Below are 19,344 nucleotides of genomic sequence, written 5' to 3'. Positions count from 1 at the left end.
CAAGTTTCTTTTTGACTTCGAATTTAGTTTCGAGTTGTTGATCTACTGGAAGTTGAGCTATGACCTGTTCTACTTCAGCAATGGTTGTTATGTATTGCTTTTGGTTGTATGGATTAGACCAATTATGTTTGGGTCCTTTGTTGATAATCTGCAATTCTTTGTCCTCGAAAACAACGTCAGTTAGATTCTTAGTCGGAGGGTGAAAGGTTGAATTGGGTTCAATGTTAGTGGAGGATTCTTTTGACTGATTTATGTTTTTTTGATTTAGAGTAAGACCGTGAAGTTTTTTGTTCAAGATTTCTTGTTTCTTATCCAAGATATTTTGAATTTTTGTATCACCATATTTCAAAAAGGAATCCCATTCAATAGGGGCCATAAGGGAGGAAGCTTCTAGATGAGCGTTATATAACTTAGAGTTTAAAAAAGACTTTTTTCTGTATAGAAATTTAATTTCATTTTTGAGCCATAAGTCGTTAGTTTTTTCCTGAGTAGCTTTGTGCCATTTTGTTGTACAAGGTTTTCTCTGTACTGAATTTAGAAATTTAGGAACGAGTTTTTGATGTAAACATTGTTTTAGGAAATTTATGTCTTTGCCAATTTTTGACAATTTAATCTTTAAGTTCAAATAGGTATTTGATTGTTTTTTTGCCTGGTTGGCTAAATTACAGCTTATAAATCTCATGTTTATTCCGTATTGGCTCAACACAACTAAGGTTAAGTTAAGAGTAAGTTCCCACCTTCCAATACTTAACAATTTCTATATAATATAAGTATTGGAAGGTGGGAACTTACTCTTAACTTAACCTTAGTTGTGTTGAGCCAATACGGAATAAACATGAGATTTATAAGCTTTGTTATTATGCATGAGGGATATTGCCTCCTTCACCTCTTCTAAGGCCACTTCAGGCACGTTTTCCTCCTCACCATCTGCAACCAACTGACCATCTCCCACCTGCTCTTGCGATTCCTGAATTTTTTCCTCTATAGGGTTCAGAAGGTCTTCAAAATATTCTGCCCACCTTTCCATTATCCCATTCTCATCTCCAATCAAGTGGCCTACTTTATCCTTACAACATATTGTCCTTGGCTGGAATCCCTTCTTAATTTCCCTAGCTCCCTGGAACATGGCTCTGACCTCCTTTCTGTTCTGCATTTCCTCAATCTGTTGTAGCTTCTCCTTTTCTCACTCTCTCTTCTTCCTTCTCAGTACCTTCTTCGCCTCTCGTCTAGCTTGTTGGAATCTCTCAGTGCTTGCTCTTGTTCTTCACTGCAGTGTTTTTTCTCTGGCTTCATTACGCCTTAAGACTGCTGCGTGACACTCGTCACCGTACCATTCTGTTCTCTTCGCAGGTTTCTGAAATCCCACCGTATCTGCGGCTGCACTCTTCAAAGTATCTTGTAATACTTTCCACTGCTGAGTCACTGTAGCTCCTTCTAGTTCTTGCTCTCGACCTCTGAGCTTTTCAGTAACCACTTCCCTATAGCTTTCTTTCTTCATTTCATCTCTTTGCAGTGCCTGTACATCAAACTTCAAAGACTTCTTTCCCTGTGTCTTCATGATATTGGCTATTCTCTGCCTGTACTTCATTATCACAAGATAATGGTCCGAGTCTGCATCTGCCCCCCTCTTTGTCCTGACGTTCATAACATCCGACCCATGTCTTCGGTCGATAAGAACGTGATCGATCTGATTCACTGTCTCTGCATCGGGGGATTTCCATGTTACCTTGTGAATATTCTTCCATGGGAAATACGTACTGGAGATCGTCATCTCATGTGCTATTGCAAAGTCTACGAGCTGAAGTCCGTTATCATTACTTTCCATGTGGACACTATGCAGTCCAATCGTTGGTCTAAATGCTTCTTCTCTTCCTACTTTAGCATTCATGTCTTTGAGAACAATCTTAACATCATGTCTTGGAGCTGCCTCATATTCTTTCTCAAGTACACTGTAGAATTCATCTTTCACATCTTCGCTTGAGTCTTCCGTAGGAGCATGAGCACAAAATACTGTTATGTTAAACAGGGAGAACTTTAGGCGTAGGGCACACAGTCTCTCATTCATGGGTTTGAATCCCAGAACCACTTGCTTTACATCATTTGCTACCATGAATCCTGTTCCCAGCTGGTTTTTATCACCCCCACTGAAGAAAATGGTGTAATTTCTCGAGTCCATAATATCCGCACATTTCCATCTGATTTCTTGCAGTGCAGCAACCGACACCTTATAATTCTTTAAAACTTCCTTCAGATTCCTAAAGGCTCCCTCTCGGTACAGGCTTAGCACATTCCAGGTTCCAAAAATAACATCTCGTTTTCCTCGCTTAGTCGTCATCAATTTATCCATCCGGCTATCTCTGTGGATAAGTCTTGTAACAAGATTTTATTCACGTGGCAGGGGTGTTAGCCCTGCGCACAACCCCCAACCTGGAAGACCAGGGAACCTTCTTTCTGGGTTACCATACCATAGCCGAGAACATCCCGTTTTAAGGCGCCGGATACTCGCCCTCACCCATCTCCTTAGGGAGTAGGATTTGCTGGTTACGTTGGTAGGCGAACCCTCCAACTCGAGCATTTCTCAGTATTTACCGTAGACACCCACTCGGCATGGTGCCCACACTGAGACTCAATAACCAGCCATTGACCCTCCTCCTTTATCCAGGCTTGGGACTGGCGCTGTTATTTCCGTGGTATCTCCCAGTGGCAGAGTTGAAAGCAGATACCACCAAGATCAAAATATGGATGAAAAGAACTGATCACCTCCCAAATTTAATCGATCCAAAGTAATTTTCAGCTTTATGTCTATCACCCTTTCTTTTTATACACAGGGGCTACTACAGCAATTCTCCATTCATTTGGAATAGCTCCTTCATGCAAACAATAATCAAATAAGTACTTCAGATATGGTACTACATCCCAGCCCATTGTCTTTAGTATATCCCCAGAAATCTTACATTTACAGCCGATTTTCAAGTTTTCAACTTTTGTATCTTATTGTAAATGTCATTGTTATCATATGTAAATTTTAATACTTCTTTAGCACTAGTCACCTCCTCTATCTGGACTCCCTTGTTCATTAATGATTCCTGGACCCTTCTTAGAACCTGTTTCAGCCTTAAAGTATCTATACATAGCCTTCTATTTTTCACTAAAATTTGTATGACTGCCAATTGTGCTTGCCATCATGTTATCCTTAGCTGACTTCTTTGCTAGATTCAATTTCCTAGTATGTTCCTTCAATTTCTCCTTACTTCCACAGCCATTTCTAACTCTATTTCATTCCAGTCTCCACCTCCTTCTTAGTCTCTTTATTTCTCTATTGTAATAAGGTGGGTCTTTACATTCCTTACCAACTTTAAAGGTACAAGCCTATTTTCTAATTCTTCAACAATTGCTTTAAATCCATCCCAGAGTCTGTTTACATTTTTATTTACCATTTTCCACTGATCATAGTTACTTTTTTTAAACTCCCTCATGCCTACTTTATCAGCCATATGGTACTGCCTAATAGTCCTACTTTTAAGGCCTTCTTTTCTATCACATTTATTTTCAACTACGACAAAGCAGCTTCATGATCACTAATACCATCTATTACTTCGGTTTCTTTATAGAGCTCATCTGGTTTTATCAGCACCACGTCCAGGATATTTTTCCCTCTAGTTGGTTCCATCACTTACTGAATCACCTGTCCTTCCCATATTAGCTTATTTGCCATTTGTTGGTCATGCTTCCTGTCGTTCGGATTACGTTCCCAATTGACATTTGGTAAATTCAGATCTCCTGCTACAATCACATTCCTTTCCATGTCATTTCCCACATACCTGATTATCTTATCAAATAATTTTGAATCAGCGTCACCGCTACCTTTTCCCGGTCTATACACTCCAAAGACATCAAGTTGCCTATTATCTTTAGAAATGAGCCTTACACTTAGAATTTCATGTTTCTGATCTTTAACTTTTTCGTAGCTTACAAATTCTTCTTTCACCAGAATGAATACTCCCCCTCCCACCATTCCTATCCTATCTCTACGTTACACACTCCAGTTCCATGAGAAAATTTCTGCATCCTTATATCATTTCTCAGCCATGATTCAACTCCTATTACAATATCTGGTAAATATATATCTATTAAATTATTTATATTCCTTCCTCTTCAATTAAATAATTAGACTTGCAAAAAACTTACTTTTAATCACAAAAGTTTGGTGTTTTGTTCATAGGTTTGAATTAAAGGAAAAAATTATGCAAGTTTCAACAGTTTCTTCCTCCACTACTTTCCAGCACTGGTATAATACTGACACTGAATGAACATTCATGTTTCAATATAACAACAATAACAACCCACAACTATTGTAATTTTAAAAATCAGCCATTGAAATATTACAAATCATAAACAGCACATGCTTCATATTGGTGCCTCCCGTTATCCCTCCCAGGAAACGACAGCCATGTGCTTTGCAGCAGACCAAAACAAAGATTAATATCGTGCGTGTACAACTTTCAAGAGACTGTGGCCCGGTAAATTCTTTTCTGTAAGACAAGGATCTTGTCCCAACAAATTTACTCTTAAGTTAAATACGTTTCCAGTTTCTTTAATGTTCATACATTTAATGAACATAAGTATTGTGTGATCTTAAAACGAACACTATAAATACAATGCGACATGTTGACAAAAATTAAATAAATTATCAATCAATGGATAAATAAAATTTTGTAGCATGTCGTAATTCCTTCAAGCCAGCATCTATGTATTAATACTTGTGCTGATTTTTATTGTCATATTATACCATTCCGACCACCCAAATGTTATAAATAAGATTATTATTATTATTATTATTATTATTATTATTATTATTATTATTATTATTATTATTATTATTATTATTATTATTATTATTATTATTATTATTATTATTATTATTATTATTATTATTATTATTATTATTATTATTATGAGTAGAAACAATTTCTTTTGTGCTGAAGTACATACCAGTTTGTCGGCAGCAATGTAATTATTGACATAAAGCACATTCCAGAGCCAGTTCAGCTGACACCATTCGGAGTTGTTCTTCATGTATGTGTTCCATGCAGGACCCGTACCCAGATATACCAAGAGAGTGGCATAGAAGCCAATCATAACACCATAGGCTGGTGTTAACCTGCACACAGAGATTTTATAAAGCATATAAAGCATATGACATAGGTATTGCTTATTGTTGTTTAGGGCTTAAAAGATTGTGATAATCAGTTTATGCACCATATTTGCTGTGCCTAATACTGTTAAGTAACCTAGGTTTTTGTGGTGTTTATACCAGTGTGAGATGAAAGTTCAGTAGAAACTGGCTTATGTAATTAAAGGGGAACTATAACTCAGAACTACTTGTAATTAAATGTGTGTCTTCCTAGTGAAAAAATAAAATTTTGCTAACATATCAGTTTAATGAACATTTTATATATGCATTTACAACTCTGACACTACAATAGAATTTTCTTATACAATTTCACTGGAAAATTTATTTAAACAGTACTGGCCTTTTCCAAGCACTTTACATCAGAGAAAGAAAAAATAAATGCTGAACACATATGGAAAATGTCCACCTTAAACTTCATCCATTCTTCATCGTGCCAGGAGGTAGAGTTTCATAAAATCTTATCCAGCCAGGATGAAGGTAGGATGTAGCCCTCCATAACTGCAACCTGGCTTTTTCAGTAGTGGTTCTAAGTTCCTTCGAAGTTCTGAGAAAACTCTTCCTTGACTTTAATTGTTGCAGATATGGTTCATGCCCATATAGAGGATGGGTCCTTTGCTGTTCCACTGTCTTTCTTTCCATGTTCGCAGCTATTTCTCTTCGAACAGAAGGAGATGCTATTCCTGCAAGGTGGTAGAGCCATTCGACTGGAGTGGATTTCAAGCAACCTGTTACAATTCTGTAAGTGTCGTTGAGAGCTATATCCACCTGTTTGGCATATGTTGAATTATGCCAGACAGGACACATATACTCTGCCGCAGAATAGCATAGTGCCATTGCAGAAGTTCAGATGGTTTCAGGTTGGCTACCCCACTGTGATCTGGCCAGTTTTCATAAAAGATTGTTCCTGGTGGAGACTTTCGATCTGCAGTCCATGCAGTGCTTCTTGAAAGTAAGTGATCTATCATATCTATATATCTAAATATCATATCTATCCTAGATATTTTGGAGACTCACACTGTTCCAGTTCGACCCCTGACCATACCATCTTTCACTTGCGAGTAACTTCCCTGTTTCTCAGATGAAAAGCACACACTTGTGTCTTTGAGGGATTTGGTTTAAGCTGGTTTGTGCTGTAATATCTAGAAAAATCATTAAGGGCATCCATGAGGGTGTTTTCCACTGATTCCAAATCTGTGCTCTGGGTGGCTAGAGCAAGGTCATCAGCATACAAGAAGCTACTGCAATTGGGGGCTATGGGTTGGTTGTTCGTGTATACAATTGAACAGAATTGGAGCCAGCACACTTCCCTGCGGAAGTCAGTTTTTCTCTAGTCTACATCAACTACACTGTTCTTGGAAATAAACAAAGAACCTGTGATTCTACAAAAAAGTGGCGATGAGTCTCGTTAGGTTAAAGTCCTTGGTTAGATTGTAGACCTTGACTAGTAGTAGCTGGTGGTTGACAGTGTCGTACGCTGCTGATAAGTCAACAAATACCACTCCTGTCACCTTACGAGCCTCAAACCCATCTTCTATAAACTATGCGAGGTTTAACAACTGTCCGGTACAGCTTTTACCAGGACTAAATCCAGATTGCTGAGTTATATGCAATGTGTCAATTACAGGTAATAGGCAATTTAAGATCAATCTTTCCAGCAGTTTGTAAAGGTGACATAATAGTGCAATTGGTCTAAGATTATTTGGATCACTCCCTTCTTTGCTAGGTTTCAGCAAGGCAATCACTCGGCTCTTCCACCATATCTTTGGGATTAGGTTTCTGCGCATATAGTTATTGAAGAGTTGGAGAATCTATTTCTTTGTCATTAAGCCAAAGTGTTTAATTTTCTCAGTTCATATATCATCCAAGCCAGCTGATTTTCCATCTTTACTCTGTTTGATAGCCTTCTCTAATTCTTCCATGCTGAATGATGATGTGAGGTCGTCACTCTCCTCATACTCTTCTCTTTGCAATTTCGGTTTTTGTGATTTGTGGGTTGTCTTCCCGTTCAGCAGTAACTGATGTGCTATTTGGTTAGCAGTGATATTATGATGTGTGGTGGTCTTGGTCGGATCATTTCTTAGATGTCTCAGAAGTCTCCAAGCTTTATGACTGTCTCTTTTCAGATCCAAGTTTTCAATAGTTTGTATCCACTGATCCCTTTTGGTCTCTCTCATAGAGGAAATAAGCTTGTTCCCTGTTTCCATGGTTGCTTCATTGAAAGGGTTTTCTTCAAATAAGTTGCTGTATTTTGCTAGTAGGGTGGCTTGATCTGAAGTAGGCCAGGAGATATAAGATGTTCGACAGCCATGGGGAATAGACATCCTTGAGCATCTCTTTACAGCTGTGGTGAAGGTATCATAACAACTGGGTACTGGTTCTATAGCAGATACTTTGGCATCCAGCAATTCTACAAATCTTGACCAGTCTGTCTTCTTAAAATTAAACCTCCTCCGAAAGGATACTTTCTGGGGTTTTATAGTAGCAAATACTTGGCACATTATTCGTCTATGCTGTGAATTGGGTATTGAGGAACAGACAGATTTTACACATTGTTGGCCGATATTGCTGCTGCCAAATATGAGGTCAGGATTGTAAGCTCTCCTCCACCTGCCGCTGTTAAAGGATCCAGGTAGTTTTGCATTATGGATTAAAGTCAGCTGGCTTATTTATGCCCGTTCTTGTACTGCTGTCCCATTCTCACCTTCATGGTCATAGCCTCAAACAGTATTATGGCTGATGAAATCACCAATCACAATCTGCACATGTTTGTTTCTGAAATTGGATGGTTTGTTTACAGTGAATTCAGCACCAGGTGGTTTATAAAGGGATGAAATGGTGCATACGCTGTTTCTACAGTAAGGATTTCAATGTTGTTTTCCTCTGTGAATGCTGTGGATGAAATCTGGATATCTGGATGAACAAAAATAGCACTTCCATATGTAGCATGTGGTCTTTCAATGGCGAGATGCATTCCGGCTATTTTTGGCCTGCGCATATCACAATTTCTATATGTTTCCTGCATCCACAGTATACGGCATTGGTGCTTAGTGCATAGTTCTTGTAGCAGTTCTTCTTTGGCTGGTGTTATGCCTTCTATGTTAACAGAGATAATCGTTAACTGTGGCCCTGAAAAGGGCTCAGGTGTGGATGTTTCTGGTGTGAAAGGATCAGCCGTCAGGTTATTCATTCTCTGACGTTGCCCAGCGCACGCCCAATTGCTTTTATTATCTTGATCACAAATCATCTCAATCTTCGGGGAGGCTCCTTTCGTTTACCCCATTTATGTGTTAAAACTGCAGCTTAGCAGCTAAGTGAAGGCATCTTAAACAGACTAAACAATTCTACAAAAATATTCAGAAGTAAATACAGTCTCATTGAAATGGCTCATTCCCTACTTTCCTTTCCCCCAACTTCACTTCTAGTCACTATACTTTGATCAGCATCTATTCACTGAGAACTGACGAATTCAAACTTCAGAATTATAGGATATCTGAGGCTATGAGTGCCTTATAGCCCTCTAGAACTAATAAGTTATTTAGTTACAATTTTTAATATATATTTAATACTTCCCTAACTACTGTAATGATGAAGAAGATGCTATGATTGTGTTTTGGCAAAATGTTTCTCTCACCTGCAATACCTCTGCAGCACTTCTCTCACAGGGTAGAATTTTCCCTTGTCCATACTTCCCAGCATGTTGTATGCCCTCAGCAGTCCACTCACCAACAAGAAGGAGTCCACAGCATTAACACTGTTAATCAATAACATATTCTCCACCTTCTTTAACTCCTGGAAAGAAATAATTTGGAACCTGATATTGTGACGGTGGTAATTTCATAAGGAGGAACTATGAGGGAAGAGATTGAATGATTTGTCTATGATGAGAAATCATTGTCATCTAGGTCAATCTCATGGGAGATAAAAACCACCTCTGCAACATAGTACAGTACAGTAGTATGTCCTGGAGCCCAGTATGCTGCTGAGTGCTTGGCCTTCACTCACCATGGTGACATAGAGAGGATCCAAACAGAAGAGAGGAAATTCCTGTGAAAGATCCATCCTCATAAAAAAATTCTGAAGGCAAATATCAGTTGAGGATAAACTCACAGTTGTACTTTGTATTTAAAAGCACTCACTTTCATGAAGAAGTGCAGAATCATGTTTTACAGTCATCTTTCTTGAATGCCTAACACCAGAATATAATGTAGATTTCATGATCGTCTCATGAACTGGAAATGTACCATTCCATATGCAACTGCAGTGAAGGAGGATCTGACTGGTGCTCTGAGACACTGGTTCAAGAAAGAAGGAAGTCCAGGATCTGGGTACATGTGTTATAGGATCTTCCAGAAAGAGTGAGAAGAAGAATTGGCACAAAGTGTTCTGAAGAGCAAAGAACTCTATTCTCCACCAAGATGAAGGAGTACTGGAAGTTCAGAAAGGCCTAGGTGGTTGACTGACCTACTGACTGACTGACTGACTTGAACTACCCCACTGAACTCCTCTGGTCTGCCTTAAATATGGAGATTGGCTCCTCAAGATACTTCCCGAAAGAAGAAGTCCCCAGAGTCCTCTCGATTTGGAATGATCTGGATTTACCTTCCAGACCTTTCTTGTACTGTCGAGTGGCCTCCAGTGAGAGGACAGAGCAATGACAGAGAGCTAATAATTTGGCAACATTGCTCACGGCTAGGGGATAGACTAACTTACTCCTCCCACCTTGGAATCAGCTTGGCAGGCAAACAACCACAGTATGGTAAATAGCCTAAATATATCAGAATATTCAATGACAATTCCAAGTCGGTGATCATTCAGGAGGAACATTCAGATCAATATTCAAAAGAAATTTATGAAATAAAAGAAATGTTGAAATTGGCAAAATGTGTGTGTATGATTGCAGGCATTTGGTCAGGAAAGAATCAGATTGATGAATCAGTTGATATTGCTTGTTGATGATTTAAAGGTGCACACACACTCACGATTACATTAAAAACACGTCGCTGAAAATACAAATAGATTTTGATCTGAATATTGATAATTGATAATGTTTCAAATTTTGTGGAGGCATTTGGGGATTTTGGAGTTCAATCAAAACCAATAGCAGAATCAGGAAAGGATGAGGAAAATATATAGATCGATGCTGGTGAAGATGAAAGTGAGACAGAGTACAGTAAACTGATGGAGACCCATTAAATGTCAGAAGGAAGAAAATGGTTACTGTACTTCAAAGACAACATATTATTATACCCAGTCATGAGATGCTTTATGCACACAATCAATTGACTAAAAGTGCTGACATGCTATCATTATTGAATGATAAAGCTATTGCATTAAGCAAGATACAGTATATGCAGATGTTATGAGCAATAGCAATGAGTTGTGGAATGCAGCAGGACAGCCTAAGTCAGCTGAGATTATCCAAAACATTCTTGACCAAACATTGCCATGCTCCAGTGCTACAAGGAGGAACAGTCTTTACCATGCTTTGAAACAAATTTTGAAACTAAGAATAAAAAATTGTGCAACTGAGTCAAGCTCTGGGACTCAAAAATATACTGAGAGAAGCTTAATTCGACTATATTGAAGAATATGTACAATGTTCAGTATGCTGTTGATATACAGTACTGGTAAAGGGATGATACATTTTATGGGACTGTGTTACCCTGTCTACTGGCTTTGCATAAAAGGATGCAAAGGCTTTTCAAACCAGAAATGAAATTTTTTAATCCACTTGTCAACAAGTGTACTGAGAGTATTGAAACAGGTTTCAAATATCTTGATAATCTTGAAGCTGAGATTGCTGTAATTGCAACTTCAAGCTATCTATGATTCAAAAAGAAATGGTTTCCTTGTGTGTACCTTATAATTTGTTTTTTTATTTTATGAAATACTTCCTCTCATGCAGAGGCTGCCATACGACAAAGTATACTTTTACATTAATTTTTAGAAGATAAATAGATATACTGTACTTGAGAAATAGTTTAAGGTAACCTAATTGTAACAGTGATTTCTTAGAATTATCAGTGAACCCCATAAGGCTATGATGGCAATCTCCCGTAACATTGTAACTGGCAGAGACATCTGTTTCCAGAAGTTAGCGGCAAAAACGGGAATCGTTCCCCTAGCTCCAATCATCAGACCTACTATGTTGATTTCCTGTAGCTGGTATTTCTCCCTGTAGTAAGGAATTGTACAGAAATCCAGAAGTGAAAGAAGCAAAAGTTCAAAACAATGCAGATGCAAAGGACACTTCTTTGATTTCAACTCGGACTCTGGTAATAAAACTGAAAAAGAATCTTCAAATACCCAGAAGAAGAGAGTTGAAGTAATTGTGTCCAATTTTTTCACCAAAGAAAGTCGTGTTATTAAATTCCTACAACATAACCCATTCATTAAAAATGTATTTATAAAGTACAACATTCCTATGTTATTATATGGATGTGAGGAGAGAATGTTCTCCTTTGTTACCATGAATAATTTGCTGAAATCTCACAAATTATCTGATGTATGTTTGAAAAATGAGTTATCGTGAAGAACAATTAAAAGTACTTTAAGTGTAGGGTGACCAGATGTCCCATTTTTAATGGGACTGTACCTTTCTTTTATTACATGTCCCATTGTCCCATCAGTGTTTTAACAGACACCAAATGACCCTTTTTTTCAATAATTGGTAATGATCTAATATCTTTTTCTTCACTTCGTTCTATGTTTTTATTTGTTTTTGTGTCATTTTGGTCTCATTTGATTTTTATACCTTCTTACTGAGGTCTAGATGGGACTTGAATGTTTAAGGGAATGCAATTGTGGAAATAAAACAAAATTCTCTCTGGTTTCTGCCAGCTCTCAGATTTTAGGTAGCTACAGCTTTAATGCTTGGTGTGATGAGCTTGCTCCATTGTGCTTCCATTGTCTAATGTTGACTTTGTTTGAGGTACACATGCATATTAATACAATGGGGAAAAGAAAGTGTATTTTCTCCCAAACCTTTAAAGAAGAGTTTCCTTTCTTGAAGGCAAACACAACATCTACAAAGTTGGAATGTACTTTATATCATTCATTTTTTTCTATTGAGCATGGAGAACATGCCAATATTATGCAGCACATTAAGAAGAAGAACATGTTGGCAGTTTACATGAGAACTTCCAGTTTCATAACTTTCTTTGTAAGCGTGAATGAACTACAAACTGAGGAAGATAAATGTGTTCCTGCTGAAGAAGGGCTGTTTATGTTTCATACTGCAAAACACAACCATTCTTTCCATTCAATGGACTGCACAGCTCATATCATCACAAAACTATTTGAGAAGATATTCACGTGCTCTAGTACACTGTCGGCAGCCCTGAAGATGGTTTTCCGTGGTTTCCCATTTTCACACCAGGCAAATGCCGGGGATGTACCTTAATTAAGGCCATGGCCACTTCCTTCCAATTCCCAGGCCTTTCCTGTCCCATCGTCGCCATAAGACCTATGTGTGTCAGTGCGACGTAAAACAAAACAAAACAAAAAAAATGGATTTGAAGCCATGATTGTTTGGTTCAAGTGTCTGACACTATACCACTGATCCGTAGAGCGAGCCAGTAATGAATAATAATGATATAACAACAAGTAGACCCTGGAAGAACACAAAATATACTCAAATTGATAAATGAAAAACCAAAAACAAGAGACAGAAAGATGAGCCTGTCCAGGATTACCTGCAACAGTATGAAGTAGACAGTATAGCCAGTAACTCAATACTGAATGTTGGCTTACTGGCCTGTCAAGCTGGCCTTTGTCCTTCTCTGCTGACTCTGTCCTGGGTAAGTTTGGTTTTGCGCCTGCCTAGAACGTACTATTTCTTAACACCCATAGAATGGGAGATTCAGGCATTGGCAAAGCCAACCCCTGACAATGGAAATACATGAAGGCGTAGCGCACCAAGTCCAGCATCTGTTTCGAATACAATTGTTACAACTCGGTCGTCTGATTGTGAGAAGAATGTTTGGCTGGGTAATGAAATTAGTCTCTATAATGTATACTATATTTAGTATGGTGTAGTTAAAATTAAATCTGTCATATACAGTGTGAGGATATATAGTATTCCAATGTAGAGACACACTGGGAATATCACAGATATACTCGTAGGTATGATTAACTAGTAGGCAACGTACGTAAAATTTGTAATTCTTCTAAAGCATTTAATTCTGTGAGTAATATTCTAAACAAACCATTTTTGCAACTGTCCCCAACAGAAAAGTCAGAGAAAAACACACTCAATTGACCAACACCTGATTTAAAACTAGAACAAGCAGGGCAATATAAAGAGTGCGAATATTGGGGTAGGTTCCAGCAAGGAGTGTATATACAACACAAATGCTTTTGTGGCTGTTACTTAAGGAATGCAGGTTTTCTTTCTGTTTTCTGTGCATGTTATTCAGACTTGACTTGGAGAAAAGCTGGAGTAACAGATCTCAAACACTTAAAAGAAAACATGAAAGTTCCTCCCAAAATATTAATTTATGCATGGAATATAGTGAATATAGTGACTCAACTGGATTCTGCTTATTGCCAGTCAATTAGCAAACATAATGATCAGGTTAGGAAAAAATAGGGTGTGCATTTGTTTACTTGTGTGTGTTTAGTAAGAATGTAAATTTGTGAAGAAGTAGGGCCCCTCCACCAGTCCCCCTCGGTTGCCACTACGGCTCACAAATACTTCATGGCTAATATCCAGCCAACAATTTCCATTGATGTGCAGCAAAGTGTGAAGTTCATGAACCATGAAACCTATTTGCAGAACTTTGCTACAGATAATGAATGTGCAGTAAGTAACCAAACTAGAAGTCCAGTTCACATTAAAATTGCACTAAATTTTAATAGTATGTTAGATATCTTGCTTCACAAATGGACTGCCAAAGGTAGTCGAGAATAATTTTGGTTACATCTGTTCATAATATAAAATTCTAAGTTCCCAGCAGGTGTCCATCTGTATATATTTGGGATAATCTTGGGACTTTGATGAGGATCTTGCCACAGTATAGTGTATTTATATAGGGAGGTTTAGCTCTATGGAACATTAATCTACAATAAAAGGGAGCCAAGCTGAGGTGATTTTAGTTAAAGTTAAAGAAACAATGGCCATCTAAGAGCTTTCTTGCCTTACACTACCTAAAATATCAATGATAGACATACTTGTATATGTGGAAAGATTGAGTATAAAAGCTCTACAAAAAAAGTCCTGGATTGTATATACCTACCTTTGAAAGGAAGTGTTTTTAAGTTACCACTCACAGTAAAAAAAAAAATTAACTTTTAAATTAGAAGCCATATTTTGAGATTAATCATGTTATCCTTATCAAAATAAATTATGCATTCCCCTCAATAATTGTATTATGATAAAAACACCCTTTACTGTATATTATTTGCATGAATGGTACAAACTTCACAACTAATGCAAAAAACTATTTTAAGTCCCATCAGCAAAAACGTAAAATAGCTCCTGTGCAAAGCCAGAGCGAGTTGCTAATATCATATTGACATACCTTAATTAAGAAAAGTTTATTTGCAGCTGGTGCTTTAGCTATGAGGAGCAATTTATGGTGCATCACTACCCATAATATGCTGAAAGCACGCACACCATCCAGACAGTTGATGGCACCAGGTGGAGATGAGGTTGACCAAAGTCTTGACCAGTTTTTAGGCCAGGAGAAAGCCAGTAGTAATTCGCCTAACCTTCCTGAAAAAATAAAATGAAATTCTCCATTTCCTGTATCAGCCATTTAGTTACATTTGAATACACAGATAAAGCTGCCCTTCTACTTGACCAAATCACATGAGTTGTTTGGATAACATTTATCTCTTCAAGTAATATGTAGAAAGATAGGATCATGAAAACAACTATGTAACCTAGGTTAGGGATGGCTACAATGGCATCTGTTCTCCAGGTTAGAAGCGGCTGTTTACGTCCTGAGGGTTGGCATCAGCAAGGGCATGCAGTTTTAGAACTTTGCCCCAGAATCAACAACAGACCCGACCAAAAGCTGAAAACTGTTTAGGACGATGAATCTTACCAACTCTCATTGAAAAGAGAAAATCTAGACACTGCAATTGTGTCTTGAGTTCTGTCACAAATGGAATAGGAGTGAGAGCAGGATATATCTCATTTTTGCTGAGACAGTGATGTTACTGTATGTTACCTCACCAGTCCTGTCAGTTTTCTGTTTTGTCTAGTCTTCCACTGTATTTCCAAATTAAAAATATATATTAATCAACATGGCAATGTAAACTTCAATAATAATAATAATAATGTTATTTGCTTTATGTCCCACTAACTACTTTTACGGTTTTTGGAGACGATGAGGTGCCGGAATTTAGTCCCGCAGGCATTCTTTTATGTGCCAGTAAATCTACCAACTCAGGGCTGATGTATTTGAACACCTTCAAATACCACTGTACTGAGCCAGGATCGAACGTGCCAAGTAGGGGTCGGAAGGCCAGCGCCTCAATTGTCTGAGCCACTCAGCCTGGCAATGTAAAGTTCAAAGATCTTGTATATACATAAACTAGTTGGTATGAGTTAAGGCCTTCTCTCTTTATTTTAGTTATTTCTTCTAAGTATCTCTATTACTTTTTGAGTTACGATTTACAAAGGTAACAAACATTTCTACGTCATCATACTAATTTTTCTTAATAGAGTTTTCTGTTTTTGGGGCAAATAATATTGATTTTTAACTTAATTTATAATGCTGAAGGTGTGGTATACCCTATTCAGGTTCCTGACTCCCTATATATAACTGGAGTATGGTGTAAATGTGTTGCTTATATATACCTACATAATCCCTCCCACCCTTCTGCTGAATTCTTTCAATTCAATTCTCAGTTTTAATGACTAAGCATAATTTTTAAACTTCAGTATATCTTTTCCCATCTACTTTTATTATCCAAACTTTATTTCAAGAAATCTATGTCTAACACAAGAAGATGTTCTTCGTAAATAGACAACATTATTTTACCATTAATTTTAATTAATTTTTGCCAAGCGAGTTGGCTACATGGTTTGAGTCATGTAGCTATGAGCTTTTATTCAGGAGAGAGCACGTTCAAACCCCAATGTCAGAAGCTCTACAAATGGTTTTCTGTGGTTTCCCATTTTCACACCAGACTTCCCTCAACTGGTATATATTTTTTGTAACGTGACTGGTATCATGGTGTCTGTCAGACTCTAGACATTTGCTATTAAATTATACAATGATTTCTTACTTTTTTGTTGTTTATTGAATTTAATTAGTTGAAACATATGTTTTCAAACATGTCATAGCAAAACTTAGGAGAAAGAAAATACAAATCCTGAAGAAAATACCAAATTACTAAAATGAAGCTCCAAAAATGTGCACTTTCATATTTTTCTCAAAACTCTAGAAACAAAACTTCCAATGATTAATTTTCTGCTATGTCAAACTTTTATAAAGAACCTAGATTTGGTAAGAGAAACAAGTTACTGGTACTGGAAAGCTTAAAACATAAAATCACATTTCATTATCCAAGATTCATGCCTCTGAGATCATCTTCACCTGTTTCTGTGTCCTCCTGTCCATCATTATCAATAGCTACCTTTTATGATTCCATTTAATCATTACTTTCTATTTAGTAATCAGGGTCAATATCACTGTTGTCCAACATTTTAGTAATCATTTCTTCGATACCTATTTCGAATTTTGGTTGATTTGCTCTCAGAACTCAGTGCTGGTCCGTGGCCCCATATTATACAAATTAATTACACAGCACTCTCACTAATAATGACATTATACTAAACCTGATGAACACGGCTCATGAACAACAGTCATGTATCATACATCTGCCAGACAGCATAGCGATCTTGCCACACTTTTACTGAAGTTTTTTAAATTTATTTTTTACAATTTGCTGTATGTCTCGCATCGACACAGGTAGGTCTTATGGTGATGATGGGATAAGAGCGGAAAGGAAACATCCATAGCCTCAATTAAGGTACGACCCCAGCATTTGCCTAGTGTGAAAAAAAAAAAAGGGAAACCATGGGAAACCACCTTTAGGGCTACCAACAGTAAAACTTGAACCCACTATCTCCTGAATGCAAGTTGACAGCTGCTTATCTCCTCAACTGCGCTGTCACTGCTTTATGCTACAAAGGAAGCTCACAGTGGTGTATCTTGGAGAGGTGTGGTGTTCCAAATCATGAGCCCACTGCCACACTGGGGCTAAACGCTGGTAAAGATTGAGAAGCCTGAACACTGATTAACATATAAGACTGACTGCTGTATGGGAGTAAAAGCTGGGTGGATCCAGGATCTCTCATTCATAAGTCAGAAATATCAGAAATGAGGGTATTTTAATGATTGCTGCTACAAAAGTTGGAACAATGGTAGGAGGGTACTTAAAAAGAGATAAAGGCTAAGGTAGGAACAAGCTGTGTGTATAAAGAGACTTGAGACTTTGGTGGTGGGATCATGCCAGATGAATGGAGGATATATTACTTAGGAAAATAATAGACTCGGCCCTGGAGCGTAAGAGAAGTAGATGGAAATGGAGACCAAGGTGATGATGGTTAGTCTTAGTTTTTAATGATTTAAATGAGGCCACAGAGTTAGTTGCAAGTAGAGGATTGTGGTGGCATTTAGCTAATTCACAGAAGCTTGCAGACTGAACACTATGAACCATAGCAATCTGTAATGGATATGTACAATGTATGCATAAAAGAATAAACAGAATGGCAGGTCAGTGTGGAAAAGGACAAACATGAAAACACAAGAGGATATGGACAATCTCCACATCTACATACACTACTGTCTTTAAATAGACCTGCTCTTTTCTAATCAAACCCAGTTCTTCTATATCCATTTATTATCAGCCCCTGACAAGCCCATTTATACTTTCTACATATCTATATGGAATTTATGAAAAGTTATTGAAATAAAATATATATTTATCTGAGCAAGTTGTCTATGCAGTCAGGTCTCATAGTTGTGATCTTGCCTTTGGGAGATGGTTGGTTTGAAACCGACCCTTGGCAACCCTGAAAACAGTTTTCCGTGATTCCCCATTTTCACACCAGACAAATACTGGAGCTGTATCTTAACACATTCATTTCTATATCTGACCATGGTTGGATTAAGTTTCACACATGTAAAATACCACATCCAGCCTTAATTGGATTTGAATTCATGCCACCTTTCTATGCTTAAATGTACATTAGATGGTCCAGTACTGTATATCAGTTTGCCAGTAGGTAGCAGGCAGATGAACATTTTACTACAGCTCGAGGTAATTTCCTGCATTATGGGATGTGTGATCTAAATAAATAGGTGCCAGTCCCACTCAACATTGGGACTCATATTGGATGCAGCCGAATCTCACAGCAATGCTAAAAGAACGGAAAGTGAACACTGCGATTGACAACACGTGAACCACATTCTGAAAATCTGTCACTGCAACCACCACACCAATATGGGTACAACAAAACATAGTTTCCACTGTAGTGATTAGCAAACATGATTATGGATGGTCCAAGTCCAAGAAAAGGTGAATGGAAAGAAGAAGGCTTGTAAAACTGGATTTCACAAAAGACTACAGAGAGAAACATCAAGCTAAAAAAGCTGTCAGTGAAGCTAGGTGCAGTCACTATAATATCCTGTATACAACACTGGACTCAAAGGAAGGAGAGAAAACGTTGGGCAATAACTGTTTGAAGATATTTCTAACACTGAGTTCCCACATCCTCCTATTCCAGAAGGTAATGCAGCAGCAGGTCCTATCTTACAAATGATGTCAGAGTAAGTCACCTGTGTCATTAGGAGTATGAAGAACCAAAAATCACCAGGACCAGATGACCTTCCGGCAGACTTCTGAAAATTGCAGGAAGTAAAAGAACTCACGATCAACTGGCTGACCAACTTTTTCAATGCCGTAATTGAGTCTGACTCCCGGTGACTGGGCTACAAGCATTACTGTGCCTATCTTTAAGCAGAAAGATGATCCAACAGAATATGTAAATTACTCTCCAATTTACCTCCTGTTGCACACAATGAAGAAGTTTGAGAGAATCCTTGATTAACGACTGTGTGACATTGTCAGCGTTAGTACCAACCAGTGCAGCTTCATCAAAGGGGCTGGAACATCCTATGCAATCTTTGCTG

At 37.8% G+C, this 19,344-nt stretch overlaps 1 protein-coding gene across 1 annotated transcript in view; it reads right to left on the bottom strand.

The window, feature by feature from the left end:
* Positions 1-19,344, bottom strand: part of LOC136866797 (nose resistant to fluoxetine protein 6) — a 117,755-nt gene that overhangs the window by 54,959 nt on the left and 43,452 nt on the right. Inside the window, exons 6-8 of the mRNA XM_068226848.1 lie at positions 14,716-14,909; positions 8,826-8,983; positions 4,993-5,161 (exon numbers count right to left, since the gene is read on the bottom strand). Coding sequence (XP_068082949.1) covers positions 4,993-5,161; positions 8,826-8,983; positions 14,716-14,909 — 521 coding nt within the window. The remainder of the gene's footprint in view (positions 1-4,992; positions 5,162-8,825; positions 8,984-14,715; positions 14,910-19,344) is intronic.

Source organism: Anabrus simplex, chromosome 3 (assembly GCF_040414725.1).
Source record: "Anabrus simplex isolate iqAnaSimp1 chromosome 3, ASM4041472v1, whole genome shotgun sequence".
Taxonomy (NCBI): domain Eukaryota; kingdom Metazoa; phylum Arthropoda; class Insecta; order Orthoptera; family Tettigoniidae; genus Anabrus; species Anabrus simplex.
Note: the sequence above shows the minus strand (reverse complement) of the source record. Positions and strands in the feature narration are given on the sequence as shown.